Source organism: Electrophorus electricus, chromosome 8, assembly GCF_013358815.1.
Source record: "Electrophorus electricus isolate fEleEle1 chromosome 8, fEleEle1.pri, whole genome shotgun sequence".
NCBI lineage: Eukaryota > Metazoa > Chordata > Actinopteri > Gymnotiformes > Gymnotidae > Electrophorus > Electrophorus electricus.
The window spans coordinates 25,255,439-25,278,678 of record NC_049542.1 but is presented as its reverse complement, the minus strand read 5'-3'; the positions used below and the strand labels follow the sequence as shown (position 1 = coordinate 25,278,678).

Here is a 23,240-nt window from a genome sequence, read left to right as displayed (position 1 = left end):
CACATTCACTAGCACCCAACAGCAGTATGTTCCCAACACTTTGTAGCGCATACAGAGCACATGCACCTGCTGAAGACGTCCAAAATCACTACCTGGCAACTGACACAGGGTTGTCCAGTGAAAGAAATGGACAGTTTAAGAATTTCAGGAATTTCCTCTTCCTTGTTGTGAGGTATTGCCTCTGTTTTTTATAAGTGCATACCAACTGGTTTTTCTATTGGATTTCTCATAGTTTTTGACATGTGTGTTTGACCATGTTTTTCAGATTTGCACCTTTTGTTTGTTTGCCTGGTTTCTGGCTCGCTCTTCTGATTATTACCTTCACCTCTGTCCTGACTGGGTTCCTGGTTAACCCTATTTCAGTAAAGTGGTACTATTATTTTCTGCAAGAGTCTGGCTAGTTATTGCTCCATTGCACACATGAATTGTAGATTTATTTTGAGAAGATTATTTCAAAAGATGAATTTAACATGGATCATTCCCACCCAATGTCATACTCTTCATTTACATGAATTATAAATACATTTTTATAAATTGTTGATGAATTTCAAATTTGTTCAACTGAATTTTACATGAATTGTAGATGAGTTTAACATTTTAAGGTCTATTCATTTTTATGAATTACTGAAATTTAAATGTATTGAGCTGTAGGACACCTCTCAGTATATTTCAGATTCATTTTCAGAATAATTGATCATTTTCACATGAATGTTACAGTTTGTGAAGTTATGTCATATTAGTTTTGTTAATATTATATATTCAATTGATATGTATCAAGTCCCCATGTTCTCTGTAGAGCACATGCTGTAAAAAACAAATAAAAACATGTTTTCAGTTTCTAACTGAAATGGTTTTATTCCCCGTTACACTTAAAGAATATTAGACATCAAAATAAAAACTCTTGAGTTTCAGGAGGATATACAATGATGAATTAGACTTCAATCAAAATTTATTTACTGATATTTTGATATTGACAGTTTCTTTCTAGGGAAACATCCTGCATTGTAATGCCTGACAATGCAACATTACTTAACAATGGTACTTATCAATCTTACATATCAAGACACCAGCGCTCTCATCAGCTTTATCGCTGATGCTTTCCCATATTGATAATGTTAGTGTTAATTAGTAATTAGTAATGATAGATAATCTGAGTATCTGCGATGACAGACCTTAAGTCACAAAGCAAACAACACAAAAACCTTTTGTTTTGGCAGCAGCTCTTATCTGATTCTAGTACTAATATTTATGGATCTGCAAGGGGGCTTAAACCCAGGACAGACGGGTGATGACACCAACAGTCTACTGGGTGAGCTGCCACATTTTAATGAGGGTGGGCCTGTGTGCAAAACAGTTAGATTTCAGAACAGGTAAAACCAGAGAAGTAAAAAAACCAAAGGTGGGAATTGAACCCCAGCCGCTTTGCTGCGAGGCAAACAATCTCCCGCTAGACAACCTGTCCATATATTGGCGGAAAAACTAAATACCATGCCAAGTGTGATGTATACATGATATTCATGTATCAGTTAAAAAGCAGAAAACACATGTTAACATACAAATTACACAAAACCTCAAACACTAGTACATTTTTATTTATATAGGACATTTCCAGAGCATGTCTAAAAGTGCTTTATAAAAATGGTTACAAATACTATAAAAAAACAATAAAATACAATAAACTTCTAGATTCAACATACAATACATACAGAAAATACTGAAGTGCACACCAACATAAAATACACATAGATTAAGATAACTATTAAAAGCAAGAAAATAAAAATACGTCTTGAAACGTTTTTAAAAACATGAGTTGAGTCAAAGTGTCTGATATCAGTAGGCAGTCAGAGTGACTGATATTAGTAGGGAGATTATTCCACAATTTTGGAGTATAAACTGCAAAGGCCTTGGTCCCACTTTGATTTAAATATAGTTTTGCGGACAACTAATAACGCCTCATGTGAAGACCTTCGAGTTCTCACATTATGAAGAGGCACTAAGAGCTCAGCAATGCATGCTCGAGCCTCATTATGAAAAGCTTGATATGTAAGCACAAAAATACAATACTAAGTATAATATAAAATCTATCAATATATTTAATTGACCATCTTTACCATTTTGCCACTTGTACACTTTCATCCTTCCAATCTTGAAACCACCGATTTACAGCCGTATCCTAACAAAACTGTTCCTAAAGGTGTCATGGACAATGTGTTCCCCCTTCAAAGAGACCCTTACATTCACACAAGCAACTACTCAAACACATCTTTTGCTTTGCATTTTTCTTTCTCATGTGTGTCTAAGGTGACTAAAGAATATTTCTGAGAGATTATATATAAGGTAAAATCCACTTGTGATGGCAGCAGGAAGGGCGAGACACCTGAGCATGAGTAAGGAATGTCTGTTCTCCATCGAGGAAATAAACAAAGAGCACAGCCGCAAGCTTTAAGCAAACAGGAAAAAAAACACGCCGCCGGTGATGACTTATAGCACAGCCCCACAGATGAGCAGGCTACACTTCGCCATGTCTTCTAAGGTGCTGTACTGTTGAGCAGTGTCCGGCACTGGAGGAGAGTACCTGTAGGCTTTAAATAGGGCTGAATCCTGTAATCAGGTGATGGGGAGCAGTGTGTGTCTGTGTGCCAGTGGCTATGTCCCTCAGGCTGGGTGCCTGGTGACAGCACTGGTATAAGTAAGGGGAAAGTCAGTAATGAAGTAGACATTATCTATTTAAGGTTAATAGAAATGTGCTGTATCAAACTAATAAATATATTCAAAGCTTTGGAATCACCTGTCATATTCTATTTTATTTTATTGGAATCACCTGTTATATTTTATTCAACAGTCATTTTATTCACTAACAATTTATGAAATGTAGATATAAATAATGTTAATGGGACACTAGAATTTTCATTTAGTGTTTCAACTATTTGGGTGATTTAATGCTAAATATTTAACTGAAATTTTATTTAATATAATTTTATTTATTTTAAATTTATTATCATTTTAATTTTATTATAACCTCATTCTCAATGCTGAACAGCTCTCTCAAGCAATCTGGAGACATCTACACTATTGTATATCATATATCTACATTTATATTTATTTGTTTGTTTGTTATTGAAGGCTTCCTACAAATAATTTATGACGTTGTATAGATTTAGTATAATATTGTAATAATTTTATCTGCAAAAATATTAATGTTATGTTATTGAAAACATTGATTATAACTATGGTACTGTGGTACTGTAGCCTGCAGCTGCTCTAGATGTGTTACAGGTACATTTATGAACAAAGCCACTCATAGATTTCTGAATTTTAGGACCATGTGGAAGGAATGTTATGATTTAAATATAAATTTTTTTCTAACATAAATTGGTTTCATCTCCTAGAACTTCAGAAGCATTTTGCTTGCACAGCTGATGAAGTAGTCTTCTGTTTTTCTTGAAAACCTTTGTATTTCACTGCAATTTTGATTACCTATTCCTTATTTGTCATAAATATTAACATGTTGCCAGTGAAAAACTTTAAAACTTTATCTCTAAATCAGAGAGGGTATTTCTCCCCTTGTGGAAAATTTATCTTGGAGTGCAGTCCATTTCATATATTTTCTATTCATCAAATAACTAATACAAATACCAATGCACACAGTTAGATTTTAAAAAAGGATCATAAAATATCATAGTATAAGTGTTTACCAACAGAGTCAAATTTTTGTTAATTTTTCTAAGCTTTGTGAATATTAAATTCTGTGAATATTGTGAATTTTAACTGTGAACATTAATAATCTACATTTAGTTAATTTATACATTTTGCGTAGAGTCACAAAGGAACAAAGGCACATGTTAAAATTTTCAGTCCCTGGTTTGGACCACTTGTGCAACTCATATAGGGCTCAACCAAAATCTTAACATGTCAAATAGTCTTTAATTATACTATAAAGGTAAATGCAAAGAAAAAACAAAAACTAAACAAACAAACAAACCAAAACACAACTGAACAACAACAAAAAAGCCCCACAAAGTTTGAAGATAGGGTTAGTTGCATTTTATTGCATCTGCAAACAAGCATATAAATGTATGCATTTATAACAGGGTAAATCAACAAACAAAAAAACAAAACAAATATTAAGAGAGTGGGGTTAACACAGAGAAAAATTTACAGATACAAATTTGCCAAAATTCCAAACAAGTTTACAGACTGCCATAAAACGGCCTGAAAGTATCTCTGGATCCAGACACCTGCCTTCCTGTATAGAATGTGTCAATAAATATGAGTGCAATCGAGGGACTCATGCCCATACATTTAGGGGAAATATTGGATTAGGTAACAATGTCAACAATTTTATCAGTGACTGAATTGCAGAACCCACCCGGTTATGACGCATAGAACAAGGAAGTGTGCCAGTTATTTGACGTTCGGTTTACAGTTTGGTTTTCCTTAGATTATGAAATTCAAGGATCGTGGCAATCCAAGGAGCTAAAGCCTGTTTCGGTCGATAAACACTAAATATAACATTACATTTTTAAGACCAGTCTTTCATGAGTTACAGTTAACTATATTACTATGGAGCATATGTATAAGCCACTTTTCCGTGGGGAGTGTAATGAGAGTAATTCGGCATCATAAATTCAGAAATATTCACATTTGGGACAGAGTTTTAGAAGCCGTTTCCGCATAGTCCTGTAATTATGCTTAACGTCGGATTATCTGCATGCTCCAACATGTCTCAGCATACTAATCCCAAACAGAGTCATCAGTGCCTACGTAACAGTGAGCGTACTTACTTAGTGAGAGAAATTTCCCTGATTCCTCAATGCAAGTTTGCTGATCTCAGATGGGGTTTAAATACGGCCCCTGCAACTTTCTCCATCTGTGTCAACCGGACAGAATATTCTCAGTGATATTGCAACAATACGCTCCTGAAACACAATGAACTCTCTCCTAAGTAAGTGTGATTAAAAAAAAAAAAGAAAGTTCGTTATTTTTTATATTTTATTCTCTGTGCACTGGCAGCACCGTTATAACAGCGTTTACTGCGTACAGGGGCAAGTTAACTGAGTGTAGTGCATTCGATGGACTGTGCCAATGCGTTAGCAAAGTTATGCAATGCAGTGAAGCTGGTAATGTTTGCTGTGGGAATATAGATGCGGTGGTTGACTAGGTTTTCTCTCTCATCCCACAGCCCTGGTGTGTTGTCTGGCGGCCGTGTGTTACTCCGCGCCTCCCAAGGAGCGCAGCATGCACAGCAGCGACTTGATAGGCGAAGTCGAGCACGCCAAGAGTTTGGTCAAGAAGATACTAAGCGATGTTACTGAAGTACACCACTCATGCGTTATTATGGAGGTAAGCCGGACACTTACGGTATAATGTTTATAGATCGTTCTAAATGTGTTCACAAACCGCAACGGAGATGTTAAAAAACTTTAGACCACTCCAAGATATTGTTCTGCAGATGTTCGTGTCTTTGAACTAACAATGAGTGAAATTTTAATGGATGAGATAATGGAGTAAAACCTGTTGGTTCAGAATAAGGTAGAACAATTACATCTGTAAATTCAAGCATTTAAATCTGTCGGTTTTTCAGTGGGACTGTAGATTGAATTTGTATTTTAAAAATTACACTGCAGCTTCAAATTTTGCATTATTCTGAAGCAGGTAAAATGATTTTCTCTATAGCTAAGGAACATGTTGTCTAAACTGCAGGTTACGCTTATTGTCTATTGTTCCTGGCTCGTCGTAGGGCTTCACTCTTGGGCCTTCTGCTGAGATGAAGAACTTGGACTTCGTCATGACATTGTTGGCCATTCCTTCACCACCCAGGATGGTTCCGATCTCAGAAACACACACCTTGGTAAGTATCTCTGTGGGCAGTGGGCCTTACGTAGTGTGTTGAATTCTGAGTATTTGTGCATTTGGGTTGCATCGTTGCAAGTGTGTTTCAATTGTTTATGCAAACTAATCATGAGCTTGTTTTGCACTGATGCACTGAAAATTGCTTTGTGTTTAGCTCTCCTGTGTTTTTGGGTTCTGGATTAGATCTCCTGTGTGTTTTTGGGTTCTGTGTTAGATCTCCTGTGTGTTTTGGGCAATGACCAGGCATTTGTACCCTTCCAGGAAGTGAGCTTGAACCACATGGCAGAAGGCATCCAGTTGCATCAGCATTTGCTGCAGGAAGTGGAAGGAAAACTTACATGCTCAGACAGACTGACCCCTTTCCTGGCAGACCTCAGAGACCTGTCTGCCCATGTCCATCAGGTTGGCATTTTTTTTAAAGAGTATCTTTGAGACTTTATTGGTGGTCTCAACGCTACATTACATGCACAAGGGGTTTGCTGTTCACCATTTGGATTAATACATGTATGTAGTTTCTTCCTGCACTGAAATCGCAAAGCAATGATGTCAGGGGCCCAACAAAAGCCACCACCACTATGCTTGTGTACCAGATCTTTGATGCCTTTTTCTCATACCAGATTGACCAGAATATTCATTTTGTGTTGACCTTTCATGTGTGTCCAGGTGCAGCAGCTGGCAAAGGTCACCCCCACAGAACCACACGGGTCATCGTCTGACCTCTCCTCTCGTCTCCATGGTGATTACCAGGTGCAGGTGGCCATCCACCTCATTCTGCAGCAGCTCCAGAGCTTTGGGCAGGACATGTTCCGCACCCTACGGCACATCTTGCTCCGAAATCCACCCTCCACAATCTGAGCTGCGCAACCCCACACCAGAGAGCTTAACGCACCTTGGAGTGCCAATTTGCCATTTTTCTACATTTATTTTTATACAGGCTTTTAAACATTCAAGTAATTACAATAGAGTTTATATTTATATAAAATTATACAGAATTTTATGCAAGGTAGCTGTAATTTATTTAAATGAAATGAATTTATTTATTTATTTATTTATTTATTCATCTACTGTCATTCATTCACAGTCATATTAAAAGCTAATGGTTACAGTTTCCATCTTCTTGAGCAGTATTTGAAAACTGGATCATGAAACAAAAAGTCATGACTTTGTGCATATTTTCTTGTTGTCTGTGGTCAGTGCATGGGGGAATTGTTTACCTAATTGTAGGAGAAGTGTATGAGAAAATAGTCCAGTGGTGCAAATCTCTTATTTGGGAGCCACATTTTGGAGTTAGGCTTAATTAAAAATATGTTTCTGTCTGTATAATGTGGACACTCAGACTTCACATAAAAAAAAAATATAAAAAAAAATAGGAGCAGTCTGTGTACTGTAACAAACATAGGCATGTCTTTCTGCACTCTTCCACACTCTGAGTGTGTTTCTTTTCATCCAAACCTGTCCAAAGTGAGCTTGTATGGTATGCATGCATCTTTCCAGTTCTTTTAATTCTTGTTAAATGTAAACTAACTTGCATATCAATCGGAGTTCATTTTACACATTTTATAATTTAGTTCCCAACCTGCAAGTGAAAGTGAAGCTGCTCAGCACGTCGCTGAGAAGAGAACAGGATTTGGTGGTAGAATGATCTGCATCATTCTCTATGTGAGGACCTGTGGTAATGCAGCTGGTTATATCTAGTTGCTTCCATCTTTCCGTTTCTTTCTGCCAAACATCCCTGCTGCAGTGCTGAAGCAAAGGCTACTGTAAAAGTGGGACGAAGCACAGACAATCTAACCGAGCTCTATTACACGGGTATATCACACATCCACTGTATTATAACAAGTTATAATTCTGCTAAGCTATTTTTTGGCATAGCAAGGACAGATAAGTGTAATAGTGTAGTACTCCTAATTCCGCCCATCCTGTCCAGAAATATGAACTTGGGGGAGATGGGCGAAAATAGGAGCCTTTGAGATATACTGCTACGTAATACAGAATAATATAGTACAATAAGTTCAGTACAACATAACAAAACGAACAAAAAGACATATCATTGCCATTGAGAGGGTGAACGAGCATTGTCTGTATGTGCCGTCTTGCAGGGGTCTGTTAAATTTTCCTCTGCTCTTGGTCTTTCTTTCTCTGTTTCTCCCTCTGTTTCTCAAGCTTGTCCAGAGCCTTACGCTCCTTCTCAGCAGCGTTGTGAATGTCTCGGATGCGGCGCTTCAGTAAACTGCGGTCTGACGAGTTCAGCACACCCAGGCCCTGTACAACCCACATGCCAGGGTCAGTGTGGTTACGCAATGGCTGATGCTTACTGATAATGTTGTTTGATACTGTATGTAGTACAACAGAGTCTTTGAAACAAGATTCTCTCAATAACATTTTTAGACTGTGTCATTTTAAGAGTCTTTTTATTTCAACATGGACAGTTTATCATAAATATTATTCGACTTTGAGGATATTGGGATAATTACAAGCTAATACCACCAGGTGGCAGCCAGGTAATATACACAAAATCACACACACACACACACACACACATACACACACACACACACACACACACACACACACACACACACACACACACACACACACACACACACACACACACACACACACACCTTCAGCTTGGTGCCGTCCATCTGCAGTAAGAGATCACCGTCTATGTCCTTGGCTCTGAACTCTGGGATGTACTGCTCCATGTTTAAGCTCTTGAGCCAGTCACAGACCTGCTGAGTACTCCATGAAGACACAAGGCACTGAGGCTCTTCTGAAGGCTACAGAGGCACGGCAGATGGTAGAGAGGATCAGCAAATGAGAAAGAGAAAAGAAAGAGAAGAGGGGAGAGGACAAACAGATTTAGTCTCTACTGGCATGTTGTAATTATTTTAATCTGTATTAAAATTTGTGAATTGCAAAAGAGGCAGTAGGTTTACAGTTAACAATTAATTGGGTTAAAGCATCATTCTATAATGCTTTACAACACCACTGTTACAGTCTAACTGCATCTTTATTTACAGGGTAATATATTGAGTAACAATGTGTGATAACACATTGATAATCTACTTATATAATGGAAGACAGAATACAGAGTATATAGAGTACATTTATTCAGCACTGTTACAGCCTAAGGTGTAATTCTACAGTGGAAGACTAAGATGCCAATTCTACCACTGCCATATACCACAAAATGAGCCATTTTGAAATAAATACATGAACATTTTTGCATTTAGCATACATTTATCATAGCATTTATCAAACATAAATATATAAATTATATGTCTCATTTTGTACACTTGCATATCCTTTGAACACAATGACATAATGTCTTTGTGTCTAATGTGAAACCAGAAAAATCACATGATGCTTATGTTATGCCAAAGATCTGTCAGGACTCTAGGTTGTAACCATCATTATATCCTGCTTGCTTTAGTGGTGGGTTGGAGAGCAGTCCAGTCCTCATCAAATAAAATACGAACTTTACTGGATTTAGATCTCACGATTGGCTTGGCAACAATTCTATAGTTACTAGGACAATAGTGCAGTGTGTTTTTGCAGTCTGATGCAACGCCCTCTGTTGGCTGTCATCAGTATTTGCACAGACTTAATTGTGCAGTCTTCAAAATTGCAAATTAAACTTTTAGTTGTGTCTTTCACATTAGTTGTGTCAATTTCCCATCTGTAAAGGAATATACCTGGAAATAAAAGCTAAGAAGATTTTGTTAAAGCTGTACAGTCTATTCAAAATTTGGCATCATTACTCACTTCATCTGAAGACTGAGATAGCGTGTGGTAGGGGTGAGATGAGCGTGAGTCTTGCGGAGGGGTGTGGCTTTGGGGGACAAACTCATCACTGAACGCTGACTCCTAGAGATAAGGTGGAGAGACAATTGCAAATACTTAAATTAACTTTAATTAAAACCTGAACAAAGCTAATAAAAACGTTGTCACAGATATGCTGTCATGCAATGACTGAGCTCTATATTGTACTGAAATCATAACCCACACTGAAAGGGGCTTAACTGTATAGTTTACTTCTAACTGCTGCAGGACGTAAGAAGACTGTTATAAAATCAAATGTAATCGCAATTATTAGAGCATGTTATCAATATGCCCCTTTTCAGATGTTACAAGGTTTGCCTATATTTCTTGGTCCTGCTGTGGGCAATATTCCAGTGAAATACATGTTAATGGCTTACTGATCAATTTTGTAATGTCGTCATGGCTATGGGTATACCTGGGAATCTGATTTTCCCAGGGTGCTGGAGTGTGCTGCCATCTTGGGAGAGGAGGAGGTGGCTCCACGGTGACCATCAGTGAACCAGGAAAAAGGCACAAAGGATCCCGAGTTGCGGGACGTGTTCTCGCTTGGTTCTCTGCATGCAGCAGAGCGCATATGCAACAAACTTAGCAGACATTCTGAAGGAACAGTCAGGCCATGTTTTTGTCTTGTCTTTAGACTAATAGCATGTACCTCATTTTAGTGTTTGAAACTACACAAACAAGTCTATTTGAGATCACTTGACAACTTGGCACAGATTAAGGCAAGTGTATGATGACTTTGACATACAGTTTGAATGCTACTTAGTGTGAATAAGCTTCCATTAGCTACATTAGCCTCAAAGACCTAGTGCAAACCTTAAAAACTAAATGGCAAGTATGTCTTGACCAATTAACCAAGTCTTGACCAAGCAGTGCATGCTACTGAGGACCCGTGACTCAGCCTTCAGAACAGGTGACAGAGAGGCTCTCAGGAAAACAAGAGCCAAACTGTCACGTGCGATCAGGGAAGCAAAGCGTACACACGCACAGAGGATCCATGGACACTTCAAAGACACTGGTGACACACGGCACATGTGGGAGGGCATTCGGGCCATTACTAACTACAGGAAAACATCACCTTCCTGTGACAGTGATGCCATCCTCCCAGATGCACTGAATGACTTCTATGCATGGTTTGAAGCGCAGAACAACGTTGCAGCAGAAAAGTCCATCCCTCCGCAAAATGACCAGGTGCTGTGCCTGACGGCAGCTGATGTGAAGCATACTCTGAGTGGAGTTAACCCACGGAAAGCTGCTGGACCAGACAACATCCCGGGTCGTGTGCTCAGAGAATGTGCTGACCAGCTTGCAGATGTCCTGACAGACATCTTCAATATCTCTCTGAGCTGCACCGTGGTCCCAACATGCTTCAAGACCACCACCGTCGTCCCTGTGCCTAAGAAGCCCACGGTGTCGTGTCTCAGTGACTACCGTCCCATCGCACTCACATCCATCATAATGAAGTGCTTCGAGAGACTCGTCATGAGACACATCAAGACCCAGCTTCCCCCTTCTGTGGACCCCCTGCAGTTCACGTACCGCCCCAACCGCTCTACAGATGATGCCATCTCTACCACACTTCATCTGGCACTCACACATCTGGATAAAAAGGGCACCTACGTAAGAATGCTGTTCATAGACTTCAGTTCAGCATTCAACACCATTGTTCCTCAGCATCTGATTGGAAAGCTGAGCTTACTGGGCTTGAACACTTCCCTCTGCAATTGGATCCTGGATTTCTTGACTGGTAGACCTCAGTTTGTCCGGATTGGGAGCAACACTTCCAACACCACCACATTGAGTACTGGTGCTCCGCAGGGCAGCGTACTCGGCCCTCTGCTGTTCACACTGCTGACTCATGACTGTGCAGCGATGCACAGCTCCAACCACATCATCAAGTTCACTGATGACACGACCGTGGTGGGTCTCATCAACAAAGACAACGAGTCAGCATACAGAGAGGAAGTGCAAGAAGTGGTGAGCTGGTGTAAGGTCAACAACCTGTATCTGAATGTTGACAAGACAAAATAAATGGTTGTTGACTTCAGGAGAGCAAGGCAAGATCACTCCCCGCTTGCCATCAACGGCTCCTCAGTGGAGTCATCAAGAACAAGTTCCTTGGTGTTCACATAGCGGAGAACTTCACCTGGACCCTGAACACCAGTTCCATCACCAAGCGAGCCCAGCAACGTCTTTACTTCCTTCAGAAGCTGAGGGAAGCCCATCTCCCATCACCCATCCTCACTACCTTCTACAGAGGTACTGTAGAGAGCATCCTGAGCAGCTGCATCATTACCTGGTTTGGGAACTGCACTGCCTTTGACCGCAAGAACCTCCAAAGAATAGTGAGAACAGCTGAGAAGATCATTGGGGTCTCTCTTCCCTCCATCACGAACATCTACACAACACGCTGCATCCGGAAGGCCACCAACATTGTGAAAGACCCCACACACCCCTCACATGAACTGTTCACCCTTTTGCCATCTGGAAGAAGGTACCACAGCATCCAGTCCCGCACCTCCAGACTGTGCAACAGCTTCTTCCCAGAAGTCATTAGACTCCTGAACTCTGGCTAACTCCAATTCCAATTCAGATTCCAAAATGGGCACTTTAATACACACACATACACACATGCTTATACACAGTCACACACACATACACACACATACACACATGCTTATACACAGTCACACACACATACACACACATACACACATGCTCATACACAGTCACACACACATACACACACATACACACATGCTTATACACAGTCACACACACACACACACCCACACACACACACAGTCACACACACACATACACACACACATACATACATACATACATATCCATACACACACACACGCATTGTTTTGCATCGGACTAGTGCTGAAGTCAAACCTCACACAAATAAACTATGCACCCCTGTTGCAGTCTTGCACATTATCCTACTTGCTGCTAGAGTACTGTACTAAATCAGCACTGTACTCTGAACTGTTCTGGCTGCTACCGGTGACTGCTATGTTCAGGGTAGCATGTCACTGACTGCTATGCACAACTCACTTTACATATGCCCAGTACTGTGTACTGTACTAAATTGCACTGTCTACTCATTTTGTATTTTGTATTTGTCCTGTCCTGTATTTATTATTGTTTATTTAATGTTTATTTAATGACATTTTGCACTATATTGGACTGTTTGCACTCGTGTAGCATGTTGTCTGTTGCACTATTGTTTTGTGCTGCACCATGGTCCTGGAGGAACATTGTCTTGTTTTTGTTGTGTACTTGTATATAGCTGAAATGACAATAAAATCTCTTGAACTTGAACTAAATACAATTGGGGTAAATGGAAACGTGAAAATAGATTTTTTGCCAAACTACTTTTTAACACCTAACAGTCACTTGCACCATGTTTAAAAGTGACTGCAATTAAGTGTGAAATAACTTTTCATAACTCCCTTTTTTTAAAAACACACTGTAAAACAGGGAGGAAATAAATTAAAGAGACCCACCGGTTTCCCATAGACAGTCTGTTGGACTTGTCTCTCCTCACCCTCACATAGGAACGACGTAACGTCACCCTGGGAAGGGGGGGGGGGGGTGAGAGAAAGACCTATAACAAATCTAACATACAGAAGAGGTCAAAACAGGAAGCAGTAAAAACAGGAAGAGGTAAAGATAGGAACATGGAAGCTCAGAGGACATGGGTGAATAAAGACAGAAATAAAATGCTTGCACATAGAAGTACATTTCACTATCACTTACCCCAAGTCCAGGAACCTCCTTTTGGTTTTCTTATCCAAGACAACTGTAGGACTTCCGGCTTCAGCTGGGCTACCATCCTGACTGTCATCTGACACCAGCACTGTCCAATTGTCAGGACACAACTTAAACTGAGTTACCTAACTACAAATGAATCTGAAAATGTAGCCAAACATGCAGGCTGACCATAATAAATTCATCATTTTTCCTGGATTTTCACTTGGGAAAAGTTAAAGTACTGAAGGTGCCAGTACCCTCACTCTCTGGACGTCGAGTCCTGCGAAAGTAGATAGGAGAACTTTCAGGACATGACCTGCAGGGTGAGCTGGTGGGTGTGGGCCCTAGCGCCTCATGAGACGTGGCATTGGTGAGTTGCCGGTAACGACCCTTAGGGGCAGGAAAACCAGCGCTTGCCTCCTCTGGTAAGCGACGCACGAGGGGGGTGTCAAATGAGAAGGCAGGACTTTTGAAGGTAGACGAAGAGGTGGGACTTCGGAAGGCTGTTGAATCCAGCAGTAACTCGGGAGAAAGTGAACTTTGTAGGCCTGACTGGGGTGGGACGGAGTACAGGGGGCTGTCTAATGACTATAAAAGACACACACACACACACACACACACACACACACACACACACACACACACACACACACACACACACACACACACACACACAAACACAACCACCCATCCACACAGGATACACACTCTCAAATGTATGTAAAGTTAGTAAATCAATGGAAATCTACAAATGTATCATAACCTAAATATATTGCGTTATATTTTATTGGGCTTTCAGCAGAATGTGCTACCAACCCTGCGCTCGAGGCTGTCGTCGCCTTCAGTCGAGCTGATGCTGTCACGGAGCCGTGAGCGAGACGGTCGGTTTCTCCGGCTCTTCACAGGCAGCTGGGCCCGCCCCTTCTGCATGCTGTTATCCAGGAGCTCCGTCTCAGGTATCGCCTCATTTAGGTCCGCTGACCCAATGTTGTGAGACAGAATGACCCAGTTAGCGAGAGCGGACACAAACAACATTAAACAGGAAAAGATCAAGAGCGGTGATAGAGCTGGGACTCTAGCATTGAATTTTGGAGAGTTTGATGGTGGTGTGTAGAGTTTGGCGGAGATGCATAGAGATTCTTGATGGTGTGTAGAGTTTGATGTGATGCGGTATGGGGGTTGTTGATAGTTTTGGAGGTCACTGATAGTGTGTGGATTTTGTCCATAATGGTGTACGAAGATTAGAGATATGTGAAGAGGGTGTTCAGGGTAATGATGGTGTAAGAAGACAAAACATGTGATGAGGTTGTTGATGGTGTGTGAGAAACTTGACAAACTCAAGACTGCTGCAAATGCCATCTTCTCATAATGTAAATTCTCCTAATTTTGAAACTTTGCTTCCCTTATAATATAAATCTGTCAGGTTTGGCTTTGTGCCATTGGTCTGTGGGAGGAGATAAGGAAGGAGAGCTACACCAAAACCAGCCTCCACCTGCCCCCTCCTCTATTACACAAAAACTAGCCTCCATCTGTCCCCCTCTATTATACCACCACACCTTTTCTGGCCATATTACATACAGACCCAGATATGAACATATACATGTGGACATGGACATATACATGTGGACACTGTGCCACATGGACAATGGCATGATAGTGTACTGGTAGACTCACCACCCATATTATTAGACTATTTTATTTTATTCTAAATAACATGCAGGTTTACAGTTTAAAGCTATCGTCCATCTGTTACCATGCACAAATGGTCGATTTCTAGCCAAAGGACTGTTGGGGGCTGAATATTTTGCTGCCAGATCCCACTCAAGCAGCAGTGACAGTGATAAGTGTAAAAACACAAGGCAAACCGCTGTGCTTGACATTTTTCCCAGTACAAGCACTACCATGCCACTACCATGTTAGTGTCACTGCCATATTGAGAATAATCCACCAGCCAAATCTTACCCAATCAACAGTGTCCTGTACTATCCAGCGATGAATAGTATAGAGGGTGGCTGACAAAATGTGCATGGCAACAGATGGGCTACACTCTCTATTACAAAATTACAAAGGGCAGCAGTAAAATAGATAAAGTCTCCAAAGACTGCAGATGAGAAAGACTCACCAAACACAGATTCAGTGTCCTCGAGCTGCATGACAGACACACGTAGTTGAGTGAGCACTGTGGGGGGAGGAAAATACAACCAATAAATAACTAGTAATAATCCCATTATAACACACGCATGCACTCACCATGCATAAGCCATGTAGTTCCCCCAAAGTCAGTGTGGTAGTATATCTTCAAAAGATTTCAAAACTTACAGGTTTATGAGTTTGTTCATGTGTAAGCATTAAGAGGAGGTAAATTCTCTCCTAGTTTTGTACATAGCCAATGAGCAATATCCCTGAGTTGGGCTATAAATGCCTGGATGACAGATACATTCTTTAATTTCATTTTTTTTTGTTTACACTAGAACAAAGCATTATTGTTAAAGCACAATGTATCCCCCTCTTCCATAAAGATAAAGCATATACCTGAGTCATGCACATGGCTGCCCCTGTAATGAGCTGCAGATGGTGTGTTACCGATCTTTAGCCTCTATCTATCTATCTATCTATCTATCTATCTATCTATCTATCTATCTATCTATCTATCTATCTATCTATCTATCTATCTATCTATCTATCTATCTATCTATCTATCTATCTATCTATCTATCTATAGAGAGAGATTCAAAATTGTAGTAAAGTACACAGAGATTGTGGAGAAACAGGATGTTTCAGACAGAAGTCCTTCATGAAAGTGCTTCCGGAGCCAGAGTATATATGAAAAAGTAAATGTTTAAACATTACTTCCATGTGGTTCTAAAGTTCCAAAAGTGTAGATGAATGAAGCCAAATACCAAATACAAAGAGTGAGGCAAGTCTTGATAAGTCAGCTGAATGGGAAGAAGATTCAGGCTACCAACACCTACGCTTTACTAGTCATCAGATACCCCACTGGCATAATCAGCTGGCCAAAGGAGCAGAGAGAAGCCACTGACATAAAGACAAGGAAACTCCTTAAAATGCACAGAGGGTTTCATCCTAAATTGAACACTCTGAGACTGTACACTAAGCAGAACAATGGGGGCTGAGGACTAGTGAGCATCAGATCCACTATCCAGGATGAAACAACCAAGATCCAGGCGTACACCAGAAAAATAGTCCCAAGTGATGGAGTGCTTAGTGAATACCTCAGACAGTAGAAACTCAAGAAGGATGTGAATCATGAGGAACAGGAACCATCATATGAGGATAAACCCCTGCATCGTATGTACCAGCGGCAAATAATAGAAGTAGCTGATATGGAGAAATCCTACCAAAGGCTGGAAAAGGCTGGACTGAAAGACAGCACGGAGTCACTAATCATGGCACACATTATAAAATTCAAAATTTTATATATATATATATATATATATATATATATATAAAATTTTGAATCTCTCTCTCTCTCGATAGATAGATAGATAGATAGATAGATAGATAGATAGATAGATAGATAGATAGATAGATAGATAGATAGATAGATAGATAGATAGATAGATAGATAGATAGATAGATAGATAGATAGATAGATAGATAGATGAAAAAAAACTTTTTTGGCAAATCAGCTATAATCAAAGTAATTTATTTCAGTTTAAAAAGTTATATCAGATATGTTAATGAACTGGTAGTGTGTAAAAACATGTGATTGAGTTAACAAATGTGTAGTTCTGGATTGCCACAATAAGCACTTTTCCCGAAGTGGAGGCTGTGAGGCAAAATGATCCCAAGTCTTGGGGATAAGTTCAACTAGTGTTTCATCTTACCCCTTCATATTACCCTAATGTCAAGTTGAGTATTTTGTGTTTAAATGAGTGTTTTCTTATTTCAGCTAGATGTAGCATCTAAACAGCTGCCTTGCCACATAATTATAGAATAAAAACATATTGAGGCTCCATATCCTCCAGAAGCACCACTTCATATTTTTGTTTATTGTTGTCATAGCCAAGTAGGCCTAATTTTTGTTCAAAATAAGGCTAAAAAGTTAGCAATTGGACCAAACATACAGTTGGGATTCAACACTTTTTTCTATGTAGTATTAAATTGGTAGACCCAAATTAAGTTAATTATTAAGTTAATACTTTTGATACTTGTTAATTAAGTTAATTCTTTTGATACTTGTTAATTAAGTTAATTCTTTTTATACTTTAGAAAATATTAAAGTACTTCAATTCAAGTAAAAATGTGTATAAAATAATTCTACTTTTACATGGTTAATATATATATAAGTAGGGATATCATTACTTTCAGTAAAGATCTACCACTACTTATTCCAGTTCAAGTGTGGTCTTGTATGAATGCTGGTCTGAGACTGAGACTCTAACTGAGCTCTGACCCTGTTCCTCTAGCTTAATGCAGCTTGCCACGTGTGACCTTATAACACCTGGTTAGTTGCTGAGGTTCCGTGTAACAAAATCAACCAGTATGGGCTGACTCCAGGCTGATTTTAAGCTTTTTCTCTCCAATCATATACAATATTAACAAGCATTAACATTTTCCAATCCTACTGGTAGATGTTTAGCTTATAATGTTTACTATCAGTAAGACTCAGACAATGAATGCATCAGGCCTGTAGAGGCACTTTTGCATGCAGTTTTAAAACATCAGGTGATGATAGAAATCACACACATATCCATCACTGATCTGGAGCCAAGGGGAACTTCACATGCTTCATGGCTAATAAAGCCTGGAAAGTGGGCTCAGATTCACAAATGTTTCCTGACATTTCTGTGCCCAGACAATATCTTTGGAAGGACCCAGTAAAGTCAACATATGAAGCTACTGGGGGAAAAAAAAAATAATAATAATAATTTGAATAAATACTGCCCTGGACACAGGAAGCTAAATTTTCTACATACAGAAAGCAGCACAGATGTGTCATCTGAAAGTGATTAAGCAAGACAGTCCTAGAATGCCCTGAGCTGTAAATAGCTGAGATCGTATATACAGATAGGTCAATGAATATATTCATATGTACAGACTCCCAAGAAGAGGGATTACTCTGCAGAATTAGAATAAACTGGAATAGCATAGTTTCAGCAGTTCACAGAATACCATGCCACCTGCGAAATTCTGTCTTATTGGACATAGTACAAATAGTACCTCTACAGCAGGACATGTTCAATCTACAGGAGCTTACCCAGCTGGATCTGATCTACCCAAGCAATCTAACAAAACAATGGCAAAATTAGCCTTGGAAAAATAAAGAATAATACAGTATGCACCATTGTAGCTATTGAGTGGTAGAGTTTCTTGACAATACACTGATCTGGTTTAGTCAAACAGCTCAAGATAACAATGTGTACAGAAACTGTAAGGATAGTTGTATTAAAAAACATTAGCAAGCAGTTGGCTGAAATATTAAACATTAGCTTCCTTAGCCAGCATCCCCATTTGCAAGCTCACTACTCCACCGCAGAATGACTTACCCAGACTTTATGAATGGTCATCACTCAAAACTGACAATGCTAAGATTCTTATTCAATTCTTGTCATTTTGTCATCATCCTCCTATAAAGGGGTGATTTGGGCAAAACATGCTAATATAGTTTCATGCCAGCATTTTTAACTGACCTATGCCGTTTAAAAAAGGACCCAGTTCCAACTTAGTTAATCCCATCTAAAAGATGACTTCTGCAAATGGTATGTGACAATATGTGAAGAGCGATCAGGCAAAAAGGATATGAAAGGTTCAACCTAGCACACATACTATTCAGTGGTGACAGCACATCTCAGGGAGAGTTCTGAACAGTCATCCATAATACTGCTATCGATGAGAGCTGCATCGACACTGAGTTGCAGACCAGAGATGATGCTAGCTAGCTGTCGCTTTATTTCGTCATTTTAACCAAGCCAGTAGTTGCACTTCTGAAAGGGAGGCAAAGAATGTAAATAAGGCAGATTGAAAACTCTCATTCAGTAGAAGCCTTTATCAAAAAAGTGTTGATAGGTTACTCATTTGGATCCATTCAGGGAATACTAATTAATCTCCCCTTGGGAGTAATGCAAGGCTTGGTTTTATGTCCTATTTAATATATTGTGTTCATAAATAGTGTGAAAGCTGTATTTAAGCCAGTGGCCAATGTGAGTCTCAATAGCTGCAGCAACCATCACCTATTCCATCTTAAATGCTTAGTTGAAGAACAAAGATTTGCTCCTCTGGAAAGAGAAGTGTGCTATTATGCACAGCCTTCTGGACCATGCCTTTTCTCTCAGTAACATTCAGCATTCTGTGATGCAGCTTATAAAAACACAGCTTACTAGGCAAACATCTCCTGAGGATTCTTGGGTCACTGATATGGCTGCATGAGCTAGTAGGAAGCTACAGCTCGAACACATCAGCTGTTTTTTTGTAACCTCAGCAGATCTCTGTTGTCCATTTCTATCAGTTTGGCATCCCTGAGTACCTCTGCCATTATCAGCACCTAGGGACAGAACCTAAATAAAACAACCTCCCTCCATATTCTCAGCTCTTCTTTCACAAGTAACCCAGGAGCCCACCAGACTCCTCCAAGAATAACTTCCCTGTCAGAGAATTGCACACTCATTGCATCCCAGCTCTTCAACCATGTTCAGTCATGAAAAACAGGCCAAGCAATCATACCATCCTATATATTATGTGCATTCTTTAGATGAGAAAGATAATAATTATGACTAATACATACATACAAAATAATGACTAATAAATACATTTCTTATTTTGCATCTGGTAGGTGGGATATGGTGAATAAGTAATAAAGTAGGTGTTTTTTTCCTTGTGTGTTACCTTTTTGCTAAACATGTTTTTGGCTTGTCATAGTAAAGTTTAAGTCATGGAATTTTAGGTTATTCTGTCAGTTGGTGATCATTGCCTTTATACCCATACATAAGTGCACAACATAACAAAAGGACTGTTATTTATTTTTTCATTGGTTAACATTGGTTAGTGCCAATGGTCTTAGAGTAAATGGCTGTTAATGTAACTGGCCAGCTGTTTCTCGTACTGCTAGTCTTTCAGGTCCTACCACATCCAGGCATAAGAGTAAATCTCCTCCTTTCTGGGGTTTCAGGTAAAGCACTATTTTATTTAACCATTGGATATAATTTTATGTGCTGACCGAAGTTGAGCATAATGCTCGTTATCAAAGAGGAGTTCTATGAATCCTATATTTTTATTTTTCAGGCTCAGTGTTAGTTTTTTGAAACTCAATGTATTCAGCTTGATAGAAAGCTGAGTTCACACAGCTAAAATTGCTCCATTCAGGTCTCAAGGTTGTATGCGGTGTTCCTTCTTACTACAGCAGATGTAATATGTGCTAAGTTGTGAACATGACCTGCCTCCAGATCAAACAATGAAAACATTTACAGAGGACTGAGGTCACAACACAACACCTAGTAGATAGATAGATAGATAGATAGATAGATAGATAGATAGATAGATAGATAGATAGATAGATAGATAGATAGATAGATAGATAGATAGATAGATAGATAGATAGATAGATAGATAGATAGATAGATAGACAGACAGACAGACAGACAGACAGACAGACATGGACAACTAGGAACTGAGTTAGAGGAGAGAGGTACTGAGTTCTGAAACAGTTGTGCATGTTGTGGTACAATTTGAGTGAGGCAGAGAGGGAAAATATTAGAAGTGAGCAGAAATCCCTCATAGCCAAAATGGGGGAGGAGTGAATAAGTAATAAAGTTCAGGGCATCATAGCATGCACTCTCTTGTAGTGTGCACTCTGGAAGTGTGCACTCTCTGGTAGTGCGCACTATAAAAGCTGGATGGAGGCCAAATCCACGATGAAGGCAGAGGGTAGATATAAGCAGTCATCACACTCTGTGGGGTGGGGGTTAGCTTTAGCTAATATATAAAGCTAATATGTCCTATACGCCAAAAACACAAACACACACACACACCACTCCACACCACATGCTGCCCTCAGTAGAACTCTTACAGATACCATTTTGCAGGCAAAAATAGCAGGAGAAAGAGAGAGAGAGAGGGGAGAGATTTCTAAATAGCACGGATGACATTCGCCAAAAAGGACAGAGAGACAGAAGCAGTAAATGAGCAGTAGTCATAAATAAAATCATCACAGCCTCACCTTGTGATGATGTGTTCAGTTTAGGACGACAGTCAAGGCATATCACAGTGAGCTGCCATCGTGCTGGTTGCAGCCCCAGACTCCCTGATCTGGGAACAGTGCGACATCAAACAGGTCCTGCACACAGCTCAGCATCAGAGCAGCTCCAAGCATGAGCTACACAATTACTCTCAGACAGAACAGGCAAGGACAGAAGGATGAGGGAGGGAGGGAGAGAGGGAGAGAGGGAGGGAGAGAGGGAGGGAGTGTACAAGAGAGATGGAGCCAGAGCAAGGGAGAGAGGGAGGGGGTGAAAGAGACTGAGAGAGAGAGAGAAAGAGAGAGAGAGAGAAAGGAGGGAGGGAAGGACAGAGAATGAGGAAGTGAAGACCTGTAATATCTAGGAAGAGTGAGGATGGTAGGGCTGAGTCACAGAAACCGATGCTCGCCCAGCCAGAGCACTGAGCACTGGCGGAGTAAAGTATTTATAAGCATCTCTGTGTAATCTTATTCCTTGGAGTTTTTTTTTTTTTTCACTTTCAAAGGCATCTTTGTTCAGAAAGGCTTGTAAATATAATTTTGTAACAGTAAGTTATTATAATTATTTACATAGTGCCTTTCTCAGACTCAAGGACGTTTTACAGACATATATCAGCTTTTACAACCAGACACACTGATGCGAAGCAGCAACAAATTTGTGCACTTCATACTCCGAATCGAAAACCACAGCCCCTTGGAGGACTGCGGTGGGTACAGGGGAAGGGGAGGAGATGAAGACCAGGACAGAAAAAAACCCCTCACTAGACATACATGCAAACATTAAAATAGGACAATTTTGAATATCAAACCAACCTAACCTCCATTTGGACTGTGGGAGGAAACAGAAGACCCCCAGAAAAAACCCACACAGACACATTGAGAACATGGAAACTCCACCCAGATAGGGATTCAAACCAAAGACCCCAACACTGAGAGGCAAACGTGCGAACCACCAAGCCACCCACACGTTTGGCATTTTTTAAACATTATTGACTCTGTGATTGTATTGGTTGTGTTTTAGTGAAAACACATATTTAAAAAAAAAAGACAAACACCTTTGTGCCAAACGGCTATAAAAATCATATGATCATGGCTCTATATGTTGGTTTTGTTTTTTTTTACATTATTATGACCTCTTTGTATACAATGTTTTCCAGATAAGCACTCCTTCACACACAACTAGCTGACACAAAACAAATCTAATACTAAATAAATATGTATGTTTTTATATATATATTACTATTTATGGTAAGGAGATATTATGATTTTGGCTGATTCCACATTACATATTTGTTCCTCTAGTAATCTACATGCCATATATCATTCCTGTCAGATTTATATAGTCCTTTTGCACGAGAGATGAAATTCTACACGTGCCAAAATTTGCTAACTCTAGATGAAAGTCTCTGTGTGAGAGTGAAATATAAAAATTGCCTATGCCAAAAATGTAAGAACCTCAGAAAGCATTTAAAACTACACAACAAACAAAAAAAACTAATATTTTGTGGAATCATCTTAAAGCACTTTTTGCTAGCTCACTTGCGTTCCCACATGCCACCAGCTTCAAACTGCTGGACCCTTTCCGTGCATTTTAGGTCTTCATTAC

At 39.6% G+C, this 23,240-nt stretch overlaps 2 protein-coding genes across 2 annotated transcripts; one reads left to right on the top strand and one right to left on the bottom strand.

The window, feature by feature from the left end:
• The first annotated feature begins 4,929 nt into the window (after positions 1-4,929).
• On the top strand, positions 4,930-6,708 carry LOC118241924. The gene is made up of 5 exons (XM_035529473.1): positions 4,930-4,945; positions 5,183-5,343; positions 5,741-5,851; positions 6,037-6,255; positions 6,517-6,708. The coding sequence occupies exons 1-5, from the start codon at positions 4,930-4,932 to the stop codon at positions 6,706-6,708; spliced, it is 699 nt and encodes a 232-aa protein (XP_035385366.1).
• A 158-nt stretch (positions 6,709-6,866) lies between these two features.
• Positions 6,867-21,811, bottom strand: LOC113581130 (sterile alpha motif domain-containing protein 14). The gene is made up of 10 exons (XM_035528796.1): positions 21,617-21,811; positions 15,563-15,619; positions 14,257-14,417; positions 13,698-14,028; positions 13,447-13,546; positions 13,194-13,262; positions 10,094-10,232; positions 9,622-9,723; positions 8,478-8,633; positions 6,867-8,115 (listed from the first exon to the last, which is right to left on the bottom strand). Exons 2-10 carry the CDS (start codon positions 15,591-15,593, stop codon positions 7,960-7,962), a joined length of 1,245 nt encoding a protein of 414 aa, XP_035384689.1. The 5' UTR covers positions 15,594-15,619; positions 21,617-21,811; the 3' UTR covers positions 6,867-7,959.
• Positions 21,812-23,240: the final 1,429 nt, after the last annotated feature.